The following is a 19,267-nucleotide window of genomic DNA, read 5'->3' on the forward strand; positions in this document are numbered from 1 at the left end:
ACCACCTCATTTACATATCGCGAGCCCTATTGGATAAATAAAGCAGTTGCGTCATGAAGCACCGCCTCCTTTTTTATAACACCTTAGAGCGCACGTTCCAGCAGCATGAACTGGCTGCAAATGAGGGGAAGGTTACGGTGGTTGCAATTATACGCCTCTGGAGTTATAATAAATGTAATAATAATAACACAAAATGTTTTGTATTTGATCACAATGTCTTATAACTTCTAATTCAGTATTGTATTTTATTGCAATTGCCACATTAAAGATGTTGTAAATATGGCCTATATACATACTCTACTTCTGTCTGGAATGGATCATCAGTTTTCTTAGCTCTATTATGCAGATGCATTCATTATTGCTCTTAAGTGGTGTTTAGTACAGAATGCCAAAGGTTTTGTGCTGCTGTTTAGTAGCAAGATCTGTCTGATTTAGAACAGCTGCAGTACAAATTCCAGGCCTTTGATGCCACTGGTTATTGTTATTGGTTGCAAACTAGCTCCACCTTGTGAAATGGCATAAAATATTTTTGAAGTGCATTATGGAGATTTAAAAAAAAAAAAAAAAAAAAAAAGAGAGAAAAAAGTCATATTATTGTATAATTCTTAAGATCATACAAAATACAATACATATACTACTCTTGGCTAGATAGTATTTATAATATACACTCAAATTGACACATTTTAATTAATAGTAAAATTCCATTAAATAGAATAGAATAATCCTTACATATTATTCATTATGAAATAAGAATTTTAAGTGAGTAAAAAACTATACCTTAAAAAAAAAAAACATTTTGTATGTTTAAATTTAAGCTTAAGATTTTTTATACTCATTTAAAATTCCTTACTCATAATATGAATAATATGTAAGGGTCATTCAATTCAATTTAATGGAATTTTATTGATCTTGAAAAAAAGGATTAAAACTTTTTTTGTTTTTGAGTGTAGGCAATGTTTTTGTCATTGTTCAGAAGAATAATGCTGATCTATGCCTATAACAACCATAAGGGTTGTTGTGAAAATTATTTTAAGAGAACATTTTTAACACTTGTTGTCATTTATTCATATAAATTAATGTTACTTACTTTTGTAAAAAGTAGCAAAGTAGCAAAATAGAGAACCTGAATGAACATCTCCTCTATGTTCCAGTAGGGGGCGGTGCACACATAAATAGTAAACATTCCCCCGGACACAAAAAGGCACATTTAAACTCTCATATAAACATACTTTAACTAAACCACATTAAAAAGAAAATTCTGAAGCATACTGATAGGACAACATAAATTAATAAATTAGGATTTTTCCCAAAAATGATGAATTTAGGTATTTGTTTAGTGTTTAAACTGAATTTTAATGGTGATGGGGTGTTCAAATGTGCAAACCCTTAAAAGGGTTCATACATGGACTACAACAATACTGAAGTCTATTTAAAGGGTTAGTTCACCCAAAAATGAAAATAATGTCATTTATTACTCACCCTCATGTCGTTCCACACCCGTAAGACCTTCGTTCATCTTTGGAACACAAATTGAGATATTTTTGTTGAAATCCAATGGCTCCGTGAGGCCTCCGTAGCCAGCAATGACATTTCCTTTCTCAAGATCCATAAAGGTACTAAAAACATATTTAAATCAGTTCATGTGAGTACAGTGGTTCAATATTAATATTATAAAGCGACGAGAATATTTTTGGTGCACCAAAAAAACAAAATAACGACTTATATAGTGATGGCCGATTTCAAAACACTGCTTCAGGAAGATTCGGAGCGTGTCAAACCGCCAACCTGCTGAAATCATGTGACTTTGGCGCTCCGAACCGCTGATTCGACATGCTGATTCATAACGCTCGGAAGCTTCCTGAAGCAGTGTTTTGAAATCGGCCATCACTATATAAGTCGTTATTTTGTTTTTTTTTGGCACACCAAAAATATTCTCGTTGCTTTATAATATTAATATTGAACCACTGTACTCACATGAACTGATTTAAATATGTTTTTAGTACATTAATGGATCTTGAGAGAGGAAATGTCATTGCTGGCTATGGAGGCCTCACTGAGCCATCGGATTTAAACAAATATATCTTAATTTGTGTTCCGAAGATTAACGAAGGTCTTACAGGTGTGGAACGACATGAGGGTGAGGAATTAATGACATTATTTTCATTTTTGGGTGAACTAACCCTTTAACACCAGTTTACTCCAGGGTGATTGTCCCCTTATAGTTGTATTAAATATAGTAATAAAAACAGTCTTTTAACTTTACAATATAATTGAATTGATAATAGACAAAAGCACGTGATAACAAAAGGTCAAAGGTCAGCGCCATGCCCTAGTCTAAAATTCCATGAACCTGTGGCTTTAACAGCACTGTTTCGTACACTTCCTTTGTCAGTTCGCTGTTCAGGGTACAAGGTGGATTTTGTGGCCCTTATTTTTTGTATTTAGGCCTATATTTGGTATTTTATTGGGGATAACTGTGCAAATAATGTACTTGGGTCAGTAATTGTTCCTTTTATATTGGGTATGTCTTGGCTTCCTGCCTGTCTTCTGATCTCCCCCCTTTTTTCTCTTTATGTTAAAATGTACAGTTGAAGTGTTTGAAATTTTGTAATATGTGGAGAAATATAAATGAAGTGAGGGTTAAAAATCTATGAACCAATCCTAAAACATTTAAATAGGGATCTTCACAGAATCACAAATGACCAAATAATTGAGAGATCAAACTAGATTCTTTGAAAATACCAAAAGTGCTGTCTTCCTGAATACCATCACGATTGAAAATGTGACACTGATTTCAATAAACAAGTAGTTAAAATTAAGTCACTTGCATTTTAAACACAATATTGACTGTTTTTGTTCAGTTTCAGCCTTCAGCAGTGAAAATAGCTTCAAACAAAGAGCAGAACCATAGCGCAGCATCTCACAGAAACACTCAACCGTGTTTTCATTACTGAACGATTCAGCGTTTTGAACTAATTGTTTGAGTCAAAGATTCAATGACCCATTCATAGTGTGCTTCTCAATTCTTATTGCATCCTTGTTTCCTTTCCTCGCGTCTTAGGTCCACCCTTTCAGGATGCGAGGGAAGGACGCAAGGAAAAGACGCGAGGACGGAGGAATTGAATCAAGTGAAATGATATCCTCGCTCCCTTTAGCATCACTTCAAAGCGTCATCAGCTGCACTTGAGGGATCTACCCATATGTTGTTAAAGTTTGGTTATTTAAAAAAATATATAATAAATATTCATTTATATTTATATATATATTATATATATTTAATAAAGCAAGATGCTCCATTGAAATATGTGAGATGTAAAGTGTATTTAAACTGCAAAAGTAAAGCATACATTTAAATTATTGCGACAGATATGAAGGGGGAGGAGAATTTATACATGTGTAACCTCTATACCCAGGTCCTACTCGCCCCACTCTGCGCGGGCCTCAAACCCGGGTCTCCGGTGTAGGAGTCGGACACTCTAACGAGGAGGCTAAAGGATGCAACCTCTAGTGTCACTCGCTAGAGGATCTCTAGAGATCAGGGGAGTGAGGTTTACTCGCACAGCGACTACTAGCTGGCGTCCGTTACATATGCGTCAGGTTTCTCGACGAGAAATACACCTGTGTATCCTCGCTCATGACTCCTTGGGAAGCTTCCTCACTCCTCGCTCCTCGCCTCCTCGCGGTGCAATTAGAGAATTGAGGTGTCCTTCAAGATGGCTGAGTTCGATCGGTTTCCGGGTCATAGGATGGAGGACGGAGGAGCGAGGAAACAAGGAGAGATATTGAAAAGCACCCCTGAACAACTGCCTCATTCTTGAACGAATCAGCCGTTTGAACGAATCGTTTGAATGAGTGACTCAGTGACTCACTTATTAAAGGGATAGTTCACCCAAAAATACTCACCCTCAAGTTGTTCCAAACCTGTATGAATTTCTTTCTTCTGCTGAACACAAAAGAAGATATTTTGAAGAATATGGTTAACCAAACAGTTGATGAACCCCATTGACTTCCATAGTATGGAGAAAAAAAATGCTAAGGAAGTCAATGGGGTTCATCAACTGTTTGGTTTCCGATATTCTTCAAAATATCTTCTTTTGTGTTCAGCAGAAGAAAGAAATTCATACAGGTTTGGAACAACTTGAGGGTGAGTGACAGAGTTTTCATTTATGGGTGAACTGTCCCTTTAAGGACCACCTACTGGCAGTTTAGTTTCATGTTTAAAAAAGTGTCATTCTTTCTCCCAACACTTCTTATTTGTATTTTCCAAAAATTTTTAAAGCTGCTGTCCTTTTTTTGGGGGTAAAAATTATCCAAAATCAATTTTTGAGCAGGTACATAACCAGCCAGTGTTACTATCTCCTATCTCCAAAACTATCTCCTTACCTTAGCCCGGTTCACAACGGTAAGCTTGTAATAATGTTTTGTAATTCGGGTGGTACTGGTGGGTTTCTGCGGGTAATGCGAGCATGCCGCTCTTCGTCTTTGCGTCACGTCTGTTTACGTAAAGAAGAGTCCCAGCTAGTAGGCTATATGTGAGGATGCTGCAGGCGACGGATCATTTATAGCCTTTTCTCACAGCAGCTGAGATAATTAAACTTATCATTTTGATGGCGGATTGTATGGTTTGACAAATTAACATTAGAGATTAGACTGTACAGAAATTGAAATCTACAGGTAACGCTAATACACACTAAATACACATAGTCACACAATGTTGATGTTGTTAACATTAACAATTTGAGAACAAAGTATAATTGAATAATTTGCACGGTTTGATGTGAAATGAGCTAAGCGACCATTAGATTTCATCACCATTGGCAGTGCGATTTATTGTGATGCTTTTTTTCTCAGTTGATCAGAACAAAAGTAGCTGATTTGTTACTTGTTCAGATGACATTTTCTGGTAAAAAATTCTTATTTTGGTCATACTTCCAAGATGTAGAATCTGTGATTCTGAAGTACAGTATCCACATCGATGTGGCGACTGACAGCAAACATTAGATTCATCCGCGCCGAGGAGCCGTGCCGATGCACAACCCACGTAAAGATGATAATTCCGCTAATAACTGCAATTGCAGGTTTCAAACAGAGATGGTGACAATCTCATAACATTATTTAATGCAGTTATAATTTTTTTTAATGCAGTTGTAAATTGTTTAATTTGATTGGTAACAGCCCTGTGGTGTCTTATTCTAACTGAATTTATTGATCAAATTTAAGAATTTAAAATGATTTAATAAGATTAGGGAAAAAAACACACTTTATAAAGGTTAAAAAAAGCCCTCGGGGTAAATATCACAAATATGCATATTTAAAGCTGCAATGTTCTGTATTATATTAATTATATTTACACCACAACAATATTTTTTTTATTTAAATTTTTTTTTTTACTTGGACAAGTGAATGACCGATTTCCTTGTCTGAAGGACAAACACATGACAAGGCTTAATGTTGAGCCCTGAGAAATGGACTACTACTCTACTGTGGACTACAACTCTATTTAACACCAGTTTACTCCAGGGTGATTGTTCCCTTATAGCATATCACGTGATAACAAAAGGTCAAAGGTCAGTGCCATGCCCTAGTTTAAAATTTTATCCTAAAAAGATCAAATAAGAATCTTCAAAGAATCACAAAAGACCAAATAATTGATAAGAGATCAAACTAGGTTCTTGGAAAATTCCACCGGATAATGGGAAGATTCCTTTTTAACTTCACAGGATCATCTGGATGACCTCTTTAGGATTGGTTCCAAATTATATGGATTAGAAATCCATTACACTTTTTTGGACCTAGAAGAAAAACAAACTCAGTATAAAGATACTGCGGTAACGAATGCCGTTTATCTCTTCACCTCTGCAACAATGAAAGTGACACCTCGTTCATTCACCCTGAGCAGCTCCAAGCACTCACTATAAAGAAATAAAACCCCCCTCTCAGTCTGCACAAGCAAACATACACTCATGTGACAGGTACTTGACCGACGAGTCAAAGACTGTGTCCCCTCTCATCTGTATTCTGCTTCAAGGTTGGAGCAAGGCTATACAAACACTGAGCTAAAAACCCTGGTATAACCTACAAAATGGCCTTAGAGAACATAACCAATCATAAACAGTGATTAGAATGACTTTCACTTTGGCTAAATAATTTATTGCCTGTATTTATCTCAAGACGGCCTACTTCTTTAGAATACTGCATTTTCTGGATGAACATAAGCATGTCCTATTTCAGCCCAAGATTTGTACAAAAGAAATGATAAACTAAGTATACATAAAGAATTAGTTTAACTTCACCTAATTATGTAAATGATATAAGCTGCTAACCAACTCCCTCATCATCATAAAGAAATTAAACTGCACTATAAAATGGAAAGGAATTACATGAGCGTATCTCCTCCCATTTGAACTTTGGAAACTCTCTGATGTGGTAAAGCGTTCCCAACATGTGTAGCCATTCTTTCTGTTCTGTTCTTTCCTGCGTCTGCCTCTGAAGCTGAGCACTTCAGGTGAGTTGAATTTATACATATCACCTTTAATAAGCATCCGTATGGATCATACAGAAGTTCTGTGATCTAAGTTGGGTTATTCTATTCTTGATAAGAATTGCTGATAAGAATCACTGTTGTAATGCATCTTGTCATTTTTGTCACAATAATGCTTGTTATAGCCTGATAACTGTCAGTTTCCCAGTGGTGAGACACTTACTATTGCCTTTTTCATATTTAGTAAACATCTTAAATTAGTTATAATTCGAAAGCATTCACACTTAACATTCATCCTGTGAAAACCGCTTTAAAATTGGACATCGGACCTTTTAGAGGGCTTAATTTTTGTGATATCAACACAACTCATTTGATTGCTTCGATTGTCTCAGTTTTAGAGTCCTTATTTTGTAAAATATGTATTTTGCATAAAATAAAAAATGTTTAGTTTAGTACAAGTGCTTTACAGTAAATTTTTTACACTTCATTTTTTTAGTGCTTTTAACTAAAATGCATACAACTACAAAGTATAAGGACACACACACACAAAAAATATAACTGCAACCTTATCTATCTTGATTAAGGTAAAACAAAAATAACTGGCATGAAAATGTGATTTAAGGGTTTTACAAAGACAAACAGCAGGAAATATTTCAACATTAAGGTGGGGTTCGACATCTGGTGCTTGTCAAGTCATATCTCGTTCTCTCATTAGGAAAGTTTAAAATATTGCACCACAGCATCTTCATGTGTTCAGATATTGTGTGTGTATGTGGGGGAGGAATTCTCTGAAATGAAAACACTGTTGTTTTTGAACATGTTTGGAAGTATTAACACACGTTCTGGACCTCTGCATTGTGTCTTGTGTTTAAGCAGACTCAGTATTACAGGAGTGATGCTGCTGCTGTGGATAGCATTATCTCTCACATGGCCTGGTATAGTACACTCTTAAAAAATCCACTGGGTGAATCTTACAAATGACATTGATTTCTGATCTATAGGCTTACAACACATTTGAGAAAAGCAGCCCACTCTAAAATCCCAAGAAAATTTAATCTATCTATCTATCTATCTAACAAGAACATTAACTTTTTTATTAACTAACATTAACAAAGGTAAAAAAAATACATTGCTCATTGTAAGTTAACTAATGTTAACAAATGAGCAGGGTCGGACTTAGTGATTTGGGGGCCCTAAGCAGTATTGTAGCCCTAATTTAAAATAATATAAAACAATAATAAATAATAAAAAAATTACAAATAATAGTTTTCTCTGAAGTCACCACTATGGTGATCAGTGTTTGCTTTAGTTGGGATCTTGACCCTTGACTTTTTCACATTAGTTTTTCTCCGGCTGCTGTAACTGTGTTTATAAAACACATTTGTTATGGCAAGAAAATCAGAGAGAAAATGAATCAGGTGATATTGGTTATGTATTGATTATGACATAATTGTCATGTAGTGGCCTGAATCCCTAATCTTATATATAGAGTCTTATCTATGGTTATACACGTCATTCATTTTATGTTACTGATTAGGCTATAGTAGCCATGTGATTCTACAGCATAAGATCCAGCAGTGTTGTGATAATCTGAAGAATTTTAAAAACAGTGTGCACAAAAAAAGTTTTGAACTACTGTATCTTTCAGACACACACAGACATTAAAGTCCCTCTGTAGTCAATCATTTTATCCCTTGAAACTCATCTTTGACATATTTAAATGTTTTTTCCTGTGAAAAAAAAAATGTCTTCATGCCTTAAAATAGCTTGAATGTAACTCTACACCCTGGCTTCATTTAGTATACGTGGCTCTATGAATATGCAAATTAGCCCCGCCTCCACTCACTCACGCCAGCTCAGAGATATAGTTCTTATGTAGTTCATCTTATGAATTTGCACATGGTTTGTCTTAAAGCATATTAAAGCATATAGACATATAAACAACATTAAAAACTTGATTTTCACTACTTTAAGAATAACATACATATGTTATTCTTAAAGTAGTGAATCTCAACAATGGTGACGGTAAAAAAAGGCTTCATGCTGCAGTGCATGATGGGAGCCATCTGTAATGAAGGGCTGACAGCGTGAGGATCCATTTGCAGTTTCTTTATTGTGACAACAAAGCACAAGGCAGACAAGGGCAAGACAGTAGCAGTAACAGGGACAGGCTTGGGTCGAGGCAGGCGGCAGACAAACAGGAACTTACAACAGGCAGAGTTCAGGGCAGGCAGCAGACAAACGTAATCCAGGAAACAGGCAAGGTTCAAGGCAGGCGGCAGAGGTTCACAAATGATAAACAGTCCAATCGATAGCAAGGTAACAGTCCACAAGAAAACGCTCAGTAGTGATCACCGGGGCAAATCAAGACTTCGCAGTGTATGGATGCGTGTGTGCGTCTTAAATAGTGTGAGTGTGATGCAATGCAGGTGTGTGCAATCAGTCCCAGGAATGAGGGCCTATGGGTAACGTAGTCCACAAGGAAGTGACTCAGAACTCAGGTGATGGCTCCCTCCGGCGGCCGGGAGGAGGAGCCACGGGAGCCGTATTCATGACAGAGCCCCCCCCCGCGAGCGGCTCCAGACGCGAGGGAGTGGGCGCCGAGGTCTACCACGTGGACGAGGGGCCGGTCTCTCCGGATGCGTCCGATGGAACTCTTCGAAAAGAGATGGGTCCAGAATATCATCCCTGTTGACCCAAGATCGCTCCTCCAGGCCGTACCCCTCCCAGTCCACCAGATATTGTAGCCTTCCACCCCGGCGCCTGGAATCGAGCAGTTCTCGAACCTTATAAGCCTCCTCGCCTTCGATGATCAGGGGTGGGGGGTTGCGGGTCTCAGCTCCCACTGGCTCCTCTCTCGGACCCCCGGAGGGTTTCAGCAAGGATACATGGAAGGTGGGAGAAATACGATAATTAGCAGGCAAGTCGAGTCGAAATGATACAGGAGTGATTTGTTTAAGAATTTGAAAAGGCCCTACAAACCTGGGACTGAGCTTGCGGCATGGAAGTCGGAGGCGAAGATCCTTGGTGGACAGCCAGACCCACTGTCCCACGTAGTAGTGAGGATTGGGACGTCGATGCCGGTTTGCCTGAGTTTCCTGCCGCCTTACAGCGCGCTGGAGATGGTGGTGAGCCAGATCCCAGGTTTCCTCGCTACGACGCATCCACTCTGTGACTGAGGGCAGGTCAGAGGGTTGCCCTGACCAGGGGAAGAGAGGTGGCTGGAAGCCCAACACGCATTGGAAGGGTGTGATTCCGGTGGCAGGTTTCCGTAAGGAATTTTGAGCATACTCCGCCCACATTAAATATCGGCTCCAGTCAGCCTGGTCCTGATGGCAGTAAGTGCGGAGGAATCGTGTCAGCTCCTGATTTAAGCGTTCAGTCTGGCCGTTGGATTCGGGGTGGTACCCAGAGGTGAGGCTGATGTTGACGTTGAGCTGCTTGAAGAAGGCGGCCCAGACACGAGAGGTGAACTGAGGACCCCTGTCCGACACTATGTCCTCCGGCAGGCCGTAGAAGCGAAAGACCGAGTTACACAGGAGTTCAGCGGTCTCCAGAGCTGTGGGTAGTTTGGGTAGTGGCAGTAAGCGGCATGCTTTGGAGAAGCGATCAACAACCGTGAGAATTGTGGTGTGACCCTGGGATTTGGGGAGATCAGTGACAAAGTCGATCGTGATGTGGGACCAAGGACGTTGGGGAATGGGAAGAGGTTGAAGCAGGCCGGCAGGAACTTGGTGTGAGGTTTTGGTGGTTTGACAGGCGATGCAGTTGCTGGTGAATTTGGTGACATCCGCTAGCATGGACTCCCACCAGAACTGGTTTTGGAGAAGTTGCAATGTTGCTGTGATGCCTGGGTGGCCAGAACTCGGGAAATCATGGACTTGGTGGAGTAGTTTGTCCCTGAGCTGGATGGGGACGAAGGTGCGGTTTGGAGGGCACGCTACTGGAGGTGCGGTTTGCTCGTTGAGCTGTGAAATCTCCGTCATGACATCCCACTGTACCGGAGCGAGTAACAAGGTTTCAGGCAGAATGTTCTCAATACCCTCGCTGCGTCCTGTCTCCTCCGCTTGCCTTGATAGTGCGTCCGCCTTGACATTCTTGGAGCCGGGTCTGTAAGTAACCGTGAAGTGGAAGCGCGTGAACAACATTGCCCATCTTGCCTGTCGTGGATTTAAGCGCTTGGCTGAGCGCAGGTACTCCAAGTTTTTGTGGTCAGTGAGAATAGTGAACGGGTGTCTTGCCCCCTCCAGCCAATGGCGCCACTCCTCCAGCGCCGCCTTCATTGCGAGTAATTCTCGGTTGCCCACATCGTAGTTACGTTCTGCCGCTGACAGTTTGCGAGAGTAGAAGGCACAGGGGAACATCTTGGCTGGATTACCTTGCTTTTGGGAAAGGATTGCGCCAATGCCAGTACTGGAGGCGTCCACCTCCACGACGAAGGGAAGCTCGGGGTCTGGGTGACGTAGGATGGGTGCTGACGTAAAACGTTCCTTCAATTCCTGGAACGCACTTACTGCTTCAGGTGACCAGACGAGTCGAGAGGATTGGCGTTTCGTCATGGATGTTAGGGGAGCGGCAACCCCACTGAAGTTTCTGATGAACCGCCTGTAGAAATTGGCAAACCCCAGGAACCGCTGTAGCTCCTTCAGTGTGCGTGGTTGTGGCCATTCTAACACCGCCTTTACCTTGCTGTCGTCCATTGCCACTCCATCTCGACTGATGACGTAGCCCAAGAAGGATGTTGAGGTGCGGTGGAATTCACACTTTTCAGCCTTGGCATAAAGTTTGTGTTGTATCAGACGTTGCAGCACAGCTCGAACGTGTTGAATGTGTTCGTCGTAGGAGTTGGAATAAATGAGAATATCGTCTATGTACACGATGACCCAGCGGTTGAGCATATCTCGGAAGACATCGTTGATGAAGGATTGAAAGACTGAAGGACTGTTGGACAGGCCGAAGGGCATGACAAGGGTCTCGTAGTGGCCAGTGGCAGTGGAGAAAGCGGTCTTCCATTCATCACCCTCCCTGATGCGAATCAAATTGTATGCGCAGCGTAGATCCAGCTTGGTGAAGTATTTGGCTTTACATAGTTGTTCGAGGGCTGCAGGGACCAATGGTAGCGGATAGCGGAATTTTACAGTAATGTCATTCAGACCGCGATAGTCAATGCAGGGCCGTAGGCCGCCGTCTTTCTTCTTAACAAAGAAGAACCCGGATGAAGCTGGTGATGTTGATGGCCGAATGAATCCTTTAGCCAGCTCCTCCTCGATGTACGATCTCATGGCTGCATCCTCGGGCTGTGACAAAGGGAATATCCTGCCCTTGGGCGGAGTGGTACCGGGTAATAGTTTGATTGCACAATCACTGGGGCGATGAGGTGGTAGTTCCGTGGATTTGGACTTACTGAAAGCGATGGTCAGATCTGTGTATTCGGCTGGTATAGCAGGTTCGAGGTCGGTTGGGGTCTTGTCGACGGAGATGGTATGGAGGGGTAATGGCGTGACGGGACTCAGGCAGCGATGATGACAGGCGGGGTCCCACTGGACGATCTGACCCTCCTTCCAGGATATACGCGGATTGTGCGTTCGAAGCCAAGGTAATCCGAGGATGATAGGATGGTTAGGTGAATGGATGACGTAAAACTGAATTTGTTCATGGTGCAGCGCCCCGACTTGCAGACCCAGCGCTGAGGTAATGTGCGCCACTCTTCCTCCTCCTATGGGTTTCCCATCTAGCGCCTCCACTGTTAACGAAGAGTTGCAGTTGGTTAGTTGTACGTTGTGTTGACGGATGAATGTGTCTGACATGAAATTGCCTGCTGCACCAGAGTCCAGAAGAGCATAGGTGGATATAGTTTGACTGTCACTGGTTAGTTGGATGGGGATCTTAAGGCAGTTGGGTAAATAGTCGACATGCTGGGCTGAACTCACCGCTTTGGGATTAGAAGCATCGGGTCGAATAGGGCAGTTGAGCTTGATGTGACCTGCCTGGCCACAGTATAGGCATAAGTGCAGCTGGCGCCTTCTCTCTCGTTCTTCTGGAAGAAGGGGAGTATATCCAAGTTGCATGGGCTCAGGAACGGTAGAGACTGGCGTGAGGTGGCGAACGGGTCGTCGGCCTCGGAGGAGGTTGTCGATGTGAATGGCCAGCTCAATGAATGCGTTCAGCGATCTCCCCTCGTCGCGGCAAGCGAGCTCGGCCTGAAGCTCCAGAGACAGGCCCTTGCGAAACAGTAATTTCAGTGTATCCTCTACCCAGTTAGTTTGTGCGGCCAATGTGCGAAATTGCAATGCAAATTCGGCGGCGGTAGATTTACCTTGGTTTAGGGAAAGCAGCTGATCGCCGACGCTCTTTCCGCCCTCTGGATGTTCGAACACCTCCTTGAAGCTTTGCAGGAAGGCCGTAAACGTGGGGAACACAGAGCCATCTTCTCTCCATACCGCTGTGGCCCAGTCAAGTGCTTTGCCCGTGAGTAGGGAGCATACAAACGATATCCGACTGGTATCGTTGGGATACAGCGAGGGCTGTTGGTTTATAAACAAGGAACATTGAAGGAGGAAGCCCCTGCATTTGGCTGGACTGCCGTCGAATTTCTCGGGTAGAGCGAGGCGTGGATTCACAGCGGGTGGAGAAGTAAACGCTTGACTCACATTGATAGCAGGAGGCGGTGTGATAGCTTCAGGAGAGGGAAGCCGCAGGCTTTGCAGGGTTTTCACCAGCTCTTCGGTGAGTGACGTAAGACGAGTCAGCTGGTGCTGGTGCGCGGCAAGCTGAGAGGCCTGTGCTGAGAGTTCGGTGGAGATTTGCAGGAGAACTGCTGGATCGTTTGATGGCGAAGTCTTCTGTAATGAAGGGCTGACAGCGTGAGGATCCATTTGCAGTTTCTTTATTGTGACAACAAAGCACAAGGCAGACAAGGGCAAGACAGTAGCAGTAACAGGGACAGGCTTGGGTCGAGGCAGGCGGCAGACAAACAGGAACTTACAACAGGCAGAGTTCAGGGCAGGCAGCAGACAAACGTAATCCAGGAAACAGGCAAGGTTCAAGGCAGGCGGCAGAGGTTCACAAATGATAAACAGTCCAATCGATAGCAAGGTAACAGTCCACAAGAAAACGCTCAGTAGTGATCACCGGGGCAAATCAAGACTTCGCAGTGTATGGATGCGTGTGTGCGTCTTAAATAGTGTGAGTGTGATGCAATGCAGGTGTGTGCAATCAGTCCCAGGAATGAGGGCCTATGGGTAACGTAGTCCACAAGGAAGTAACTCAGAACTCAGGTGATGGCTCCCTCCGGCGGCCGGGAGGAGGAGTCGCGGGAGCCGTATTCATGACACCATCAATCAAAACTAATCTATGGCTCCCAGCATGCATTGCAGCATGAATAAATTATGCAGCTGAATTGCTTTAGTATTTTCTTTTATTCCTACTATCTGCTTTTATTTTTGCTGTTGTTTTTGTTGCAACTTTTTAGCTTGTTTTATTGATGTTCAGTTTTATCGAAATATTTTGTTCGTCACCAACGTTGAGTCTTGATGTCTGTGTATGATACAGTAGTTCAATTTTTGAAGTTCAGTAGTTTTTGAAGTCTTCAGATTTTCTGTTACTGCTGACTCTCATGTTGTAGGATCACAGAGCTATTATAATCAATAATGTGAAATTTATTAAACATTCCACATATAATCAAAAATAAGACTCTAAATGAGATCAGTGAATCCTACATGATGATTATGTCATCAAGAATACATAACCAATATCACCTAATAATATTTTCTCTCTGATTTTCTTGCCATAACAAATGTGTCTTATAAACATACAGTTACAGCAGCCAGAGAAAATCTAAAGCTAGAAAATAAAGGGTCAAGAGCCCAACCAAAATGAACACTGATCACCATAATGGCGACAACAAACGTTATTATTTTCAATAAAACCTAAAATATTACTACTGTATTTTTTATGGTAAAGTACTTCAACCACAGCTATTTGTAAATTTAAGGTAAATGCCATAAAACATAAATATTGTTACCATTTTTTTACGGTAACGTACGGTAAATGCTAAGGTTTTTTTTTCAGTGTACTTCCAAAATCTGTACATAGAAATGTATCTAACGTGCAGATGTAATAATAATTTTAAAACTTTGATGGTGATATCCTGACCAAACAAAATATGATAGAAATTTAATAGGTTAAATATGATTTATATAGGCTTCTGGGTATTTGACAGGGCCCCCTGATTCCCTTGAGCCCTAAGCGGCCGCTTGCCTCGCTTATTGGTTAAGTCTGCCCCTGCAAATGAGACCTTATTGTAACGTGTTACCAAATTATTTATAATAATCAGATTTTTTGCATTGTAACATTATTTCTATGACAATAAATCACGAGTTTCAGAATAAAGAATAATGTATTACGATAATGAGAATTTATTGAGAATTACCATTGAGAAAAAAGTAAAAATAAATAAATAAATGTCTAGATGAATTAAAGCAATTAGAATTTGGAGGGAAATATTCTTAATTATCATTAAAATAATGTGTAATAGCCCTAAAATTCTTCATTTACTTGATACAAAATATTATTTCTTTCTTTCTTTTGATATTGGGATCAAATGTGACCTTGACATGTATTTGTGAGATTCAAGGTGAACTAGAGACCACATAAAATATATATTATTGTTTGAATTATAGTTTATCTATCATGTGCAAGACAAAATTCCCATTCATCCCCTTTTTCCAGACAGAAAAGTATGATTTGTATTGATTTAATCACAATGTCTTTCAGATATCATCTGGCTTCAGTTAAAAAGTAATATCTTTTTTTTTTCAAGGCACAATCGGCTTCACGATCCACAACATTAAGGAAGATCTGTGTCTAGAGGACTCGACTGAAGGAGGAGTTGAGTTGAAGACATGCAGTGTGGACTCGGTCCTGCAGCAGTGGATGTGGACCGATCACTGGTTCCTAGTAAACACAGGCACCCTGAGGTGTCTCTCTGCCATACACAGCGACCCCGTCCAGACTATCACCTGTGATTCTGGTGAACATATCAAATGGCAGTGTAAAGCTCAACAGCTCATCAGCCTGAAAAACGCCCTGGTGTTGAGCTCAGAGAGAGGAAAGCTTAGACTCAACAGGGGTGAACACAATATTTGGACATCTCTGGATGCGACTGATATCTGCCAGAACAAACTGAGTGAGTAGAAGCTGAAATAACAGCTGAATAATTTGAATTATTATTTATTTAATTCTTTATTTGAATTGTATCTACATTATCATGTTCATTTTATCTGGGTTGGCATACCAAATATGTATTGTTTTGATCAAAAATACAGTAAAAACAGCTCTATTGAATAACAGTGTAAAAGTGATTTTTGCCTCAGTATGAAAAGAAACTCCACTGACCTTGCTCACTACGACTCTTCATGGTCTCATGCTATAATATATGTCTGATCTCCACTCATGCTCACAGGATCCAGAAGAGACAGTGATTTTGAGGCCGATGAGTTTGACTTTGCTGAAGGGCCGCCTGCAATGTCAGAGGCACAGATGAAGTTTTTACAGTGGTATTACCGCACAGAGGACTGTGAGTGTGCCAAGCTTGTACTTAATATTCTTCTTGTTTCTCATGTTTACAGAGTTTAATTTCCCCATGGCTTAAATGTACACTTGAATGCTTCTGTTTCACATCAATACTCACAGACTGCCCAATGCCCTTTTCTTGTTTAACAGCAACATCGTGGAAGTTTGGCATGCTGGCATTCGCTTTTCTGGGTCTTCTGATTGGTGCTATGCTGTTGGTCATGGGCATGATGGCTAATAGGTTAGTGATGAGTAACACAATTATTAGCATTATGACTATAGTTTAAAAAAACAGCAGTTTTATAGGTTAATATAAATGCACATTATGTAGGTTCAGCACAGGACATTTTCAGTCCAATATATGGTCTTTTGGAATTTTTAGTTTATTTTTAAATTAATTTTTAAGAGTAGATCCCCTAAACCTGTAAATTGTTTCTGCTAGAGCTCTTTCAGAAGAAATCTCCACAGAACAGTGACTCAAATTTTGAGATCTTACAATGTTTCTTAAGCCCGGAACACACCAAGCCGACAGTCGGCCGTCTGGCAGTTTTTGTTCATCGGCCAACTAAGTTTTCTCAATGTGTTCCGCACCGTCGGCTGAAGTTGGTCCTCGTCGGCTCTTTTTCGGCCGATTGTTGAATCGGCGTCGGAGCTCGTCGGTCAGTCGGGCCATCTGATCATCCTGATTGGCTGTTCAGCTACTGCCACCTGCTGGTACGGAAAGGCATTTCTTCTTACGCAAGGCGCAGAACAGACGTGCTACTTGGCCGTCGGGTGTCGAGCGTCGGTTTGGTGTGTCAGGGCAACTTTGGACCCGGCTTTGCGTGTTCCGGGCTTTACAAGTAAATTTGCTGAGATACCAAAGTCTTTAATTAAAAGTCAGAGATCTCAATATGAACAAATGTTTATCATCAAATTCTTACAAAATTAAGACTAAATTATTTGAGCTGCTATCCACATTCATTTCATAGCTCAAACATACTTACTGTATGTCAATCGATTGTCTCATCTGTAGTTTTATTAATCCTAATATTGCATTTCATATCTCTGATGTTCTCAGCGAAACATCTGACATATCTATATTTATACAACAGTACTTTCTGGTTCTCGAATCTGATTGGTTGAGAGCTGTGCGATATTCTAGTGATAACAGCACTTCTATCTTTTCATTGTCGCTGGAAGTGACTGTCATGGCGGCCGAACAAATCCACTGTAATTTTTGCGAATACTACACGTGTTGTACCACGAACTGTAGTTTTAAGAGTTTTTTAGGCAAGAATGTAGTTGTTTAGATCTGAAATAGTGACTCATATTTAATCATAGCGCCTATTTTACAATTTGTTTAGACGTTTTCGGAGATGCAAGCTCCAGGCCATCAGCGACCGTGTACCCGTCGAGAACAGCTTCATCTCGGCCAGTGCTTCGGCGATTTGCCGCTGGCTCTTATAGTGGTTAAACATGAGATATAATTCATTTTGGGTACAAAAAACGGGCAATCTTTGATCTTTTTGATCTATTACTTGTTCCAGAGCAAATCAAATTGGGCTATGTTAAATATGTTAATAATTCAATATTAAGGCTATTTTTAACTTGCATCCTGTAGGGCACTGCTTTTGTAACTTTTAATGAATTGTAAAATTGTGTTTATTCGCTATTGTCATTTATAATGGCTATTGATATTAATTTAAATATTGTTGTTCAATAAATATTATTTAATATAAATAATATGTTGTATTTGGTATTGAGAAAGGGTCCATTAGTGCGTAATATGGATTGAGTGAAAGTTACAATAATACGCCATTAGATGACGGCAAGTCGCAAGAGACTTAAATTGAAAGGGACTTTTGTAAATAAATGCCGTTGTTTTAGCGCTGTATGTTTTGGAAAATTCCCTTAACTGTAAAAAGGACAAATACAAAAATCGCTTTCCTCAGTGATTCTTCCATAACTTCCATGTCTCCCATACAGGAACAGGAAGCAAATAGCCAAGTACAAAGCAGCCACAAAAGTCACAGCGGTGAACCCTGAAACGGAGCAGCTGCAGGTCATCGTCACACAGATCAAAGAGGAGAAAACCCTTTCCATCCCATCTGAACACATCACAACACACAACAGCCATAGAGATTGGGAAGAGCCTTCAACCTACAGCAAAGCCTCAGAGGAACTGAAGCCTGGAGAAATTGTGGTGACCTGGAAGGACGGGAATGTGTCTACTTTGTATCCTGAACCGGTGTCGGAGGGGGAAGGTGAAGAGGACATCCACAACACAGATGTGGAGACTGAGTCCCAAAACTCCCCCCATGTAATAGCTTCATCTGAGGTTATTGCGTTTTAATATAGTCCTACTGTTTGCATATTACTCTTTGTTTTTCTGGTCCAAAAATATGTTTATAGCCTTGGGTCAGCCAATCAGTTTGAATATATTCACACATATATTCAAGTTTTATAGCATATTTCAAAAAGCAAGTTGTACTATTTATAATAATAATAATAATAATAATAATAATACAACTTTTTGTGTGAAAATGCATTAGAATTGGTCATGAGCTGAAACTTGAAAAATTGCTGATTTTTTCCCAAACCATTATGGTGTACCATACAAGCTTCTGTTATATGAATTAAAGGCACACTATGTACATTTTCGCCGCAAGAGGTCGCTTATTCAAAACAAAGGCGTAGCTTGATGACGCCTCAATTTCGCAGAATCAGAAAGACTCACAGGCTCGGTCAGAAATCGTGTTCATGGATGAGATTATTAACGTTACTGTCGTATGAAGCAGAGCAGGGCGAGTGATGTTGGAGCTGAACTAGAGCGATTGATAATGAGAGACGAGCGCGACACACGGCTCGAGAGCAGCGGGACTTTTATTATGCCGCAGTCACTGCTTCCGCTTCTTCTGGTCAAGCGTATGTGGGGTAAAGCAGCGCTGTTTATCATATTAGATACATTTGTGTGTTGAAAGTTGTTATAATGCTACTCTGTGTGTTCGCTCGGCGGCTGCTATGAGGCACTCGTTGCACACTGCAGTAAGCTAGATGTTAGTCATGGTAAAACATGGTACTCGCAGTAAATCAAGAAAACAAGATTTAAACAATAAGACTGTGTTGAGCTGTATAACATGATTAGTTTTCTGTCGATGAATGTATCCAAACAGTTGCTCACCTTTGTAATAAAACACATAATATATAAAAGTGTCTTTGGTGTTTCCATGG

At 40.8% G+C, this 19,267-nt stretch overlaps 1 protein-coding gene across 2 annotated transcripts; it reads left to right on the forward strand.

Annotated features, from left to right (window-relative positions):
• Positions 1–6,361: 6,361 nt before the first annotated feature.
• On the forward strand, positions 6,362–19,249 carry si:cabz01068815.1 (solute carrier family 51 subunit beta). 2 transcript variants are annotated; one of them, XM_051899488.1, is made up of 6 exons: positions 6,362–6,505; positions 7,358–7,416; positions 15,303–15,668; positions 15,945–16,058; positions 16,205–16,295; positions 18,023–19,249. In XM_051899488.1, the coding sequence occupies exons 2-6, from the start codon at positions 7,377–7,379 to the stop codon at positions 18,387–18,389; spliced, it is 978 nt and encodes a 325-aa protein (XP_051755448.1). In that variant the 5' UTR covers positions 6,362–6,505; positions 7,358–7,376; the 3' UTR covers positions 18,390–19,249. The 2 variants fall into 2 exon arrangements, with proteins under 2 accessions (XP_051755448.1, XP_051755449.1); XM_051899489.1 differs by having other exon boundaries at positions 6,487–6,505; positions 7,355–7,416.
• The last annotated feature ends 18 nt before the right edge of the window (positions 19,250–19,267 follow it).

Source organism: Ctenopharyngodon idella, chromosome 7 (genome assembly GCF_019924925.1).
Source record: "Ctenopharyngodon idella isolate HZGC_01 chromosome 7, HZGC01, whole genome shotgun sequence".
Lineage (NCBI taxonomy): Eukaryota > Metazoa > Chordata > Actinopteri > Cypriniformes > Xenocyprididae > Ctenopharyngodon > Ctenopharyngodon idella.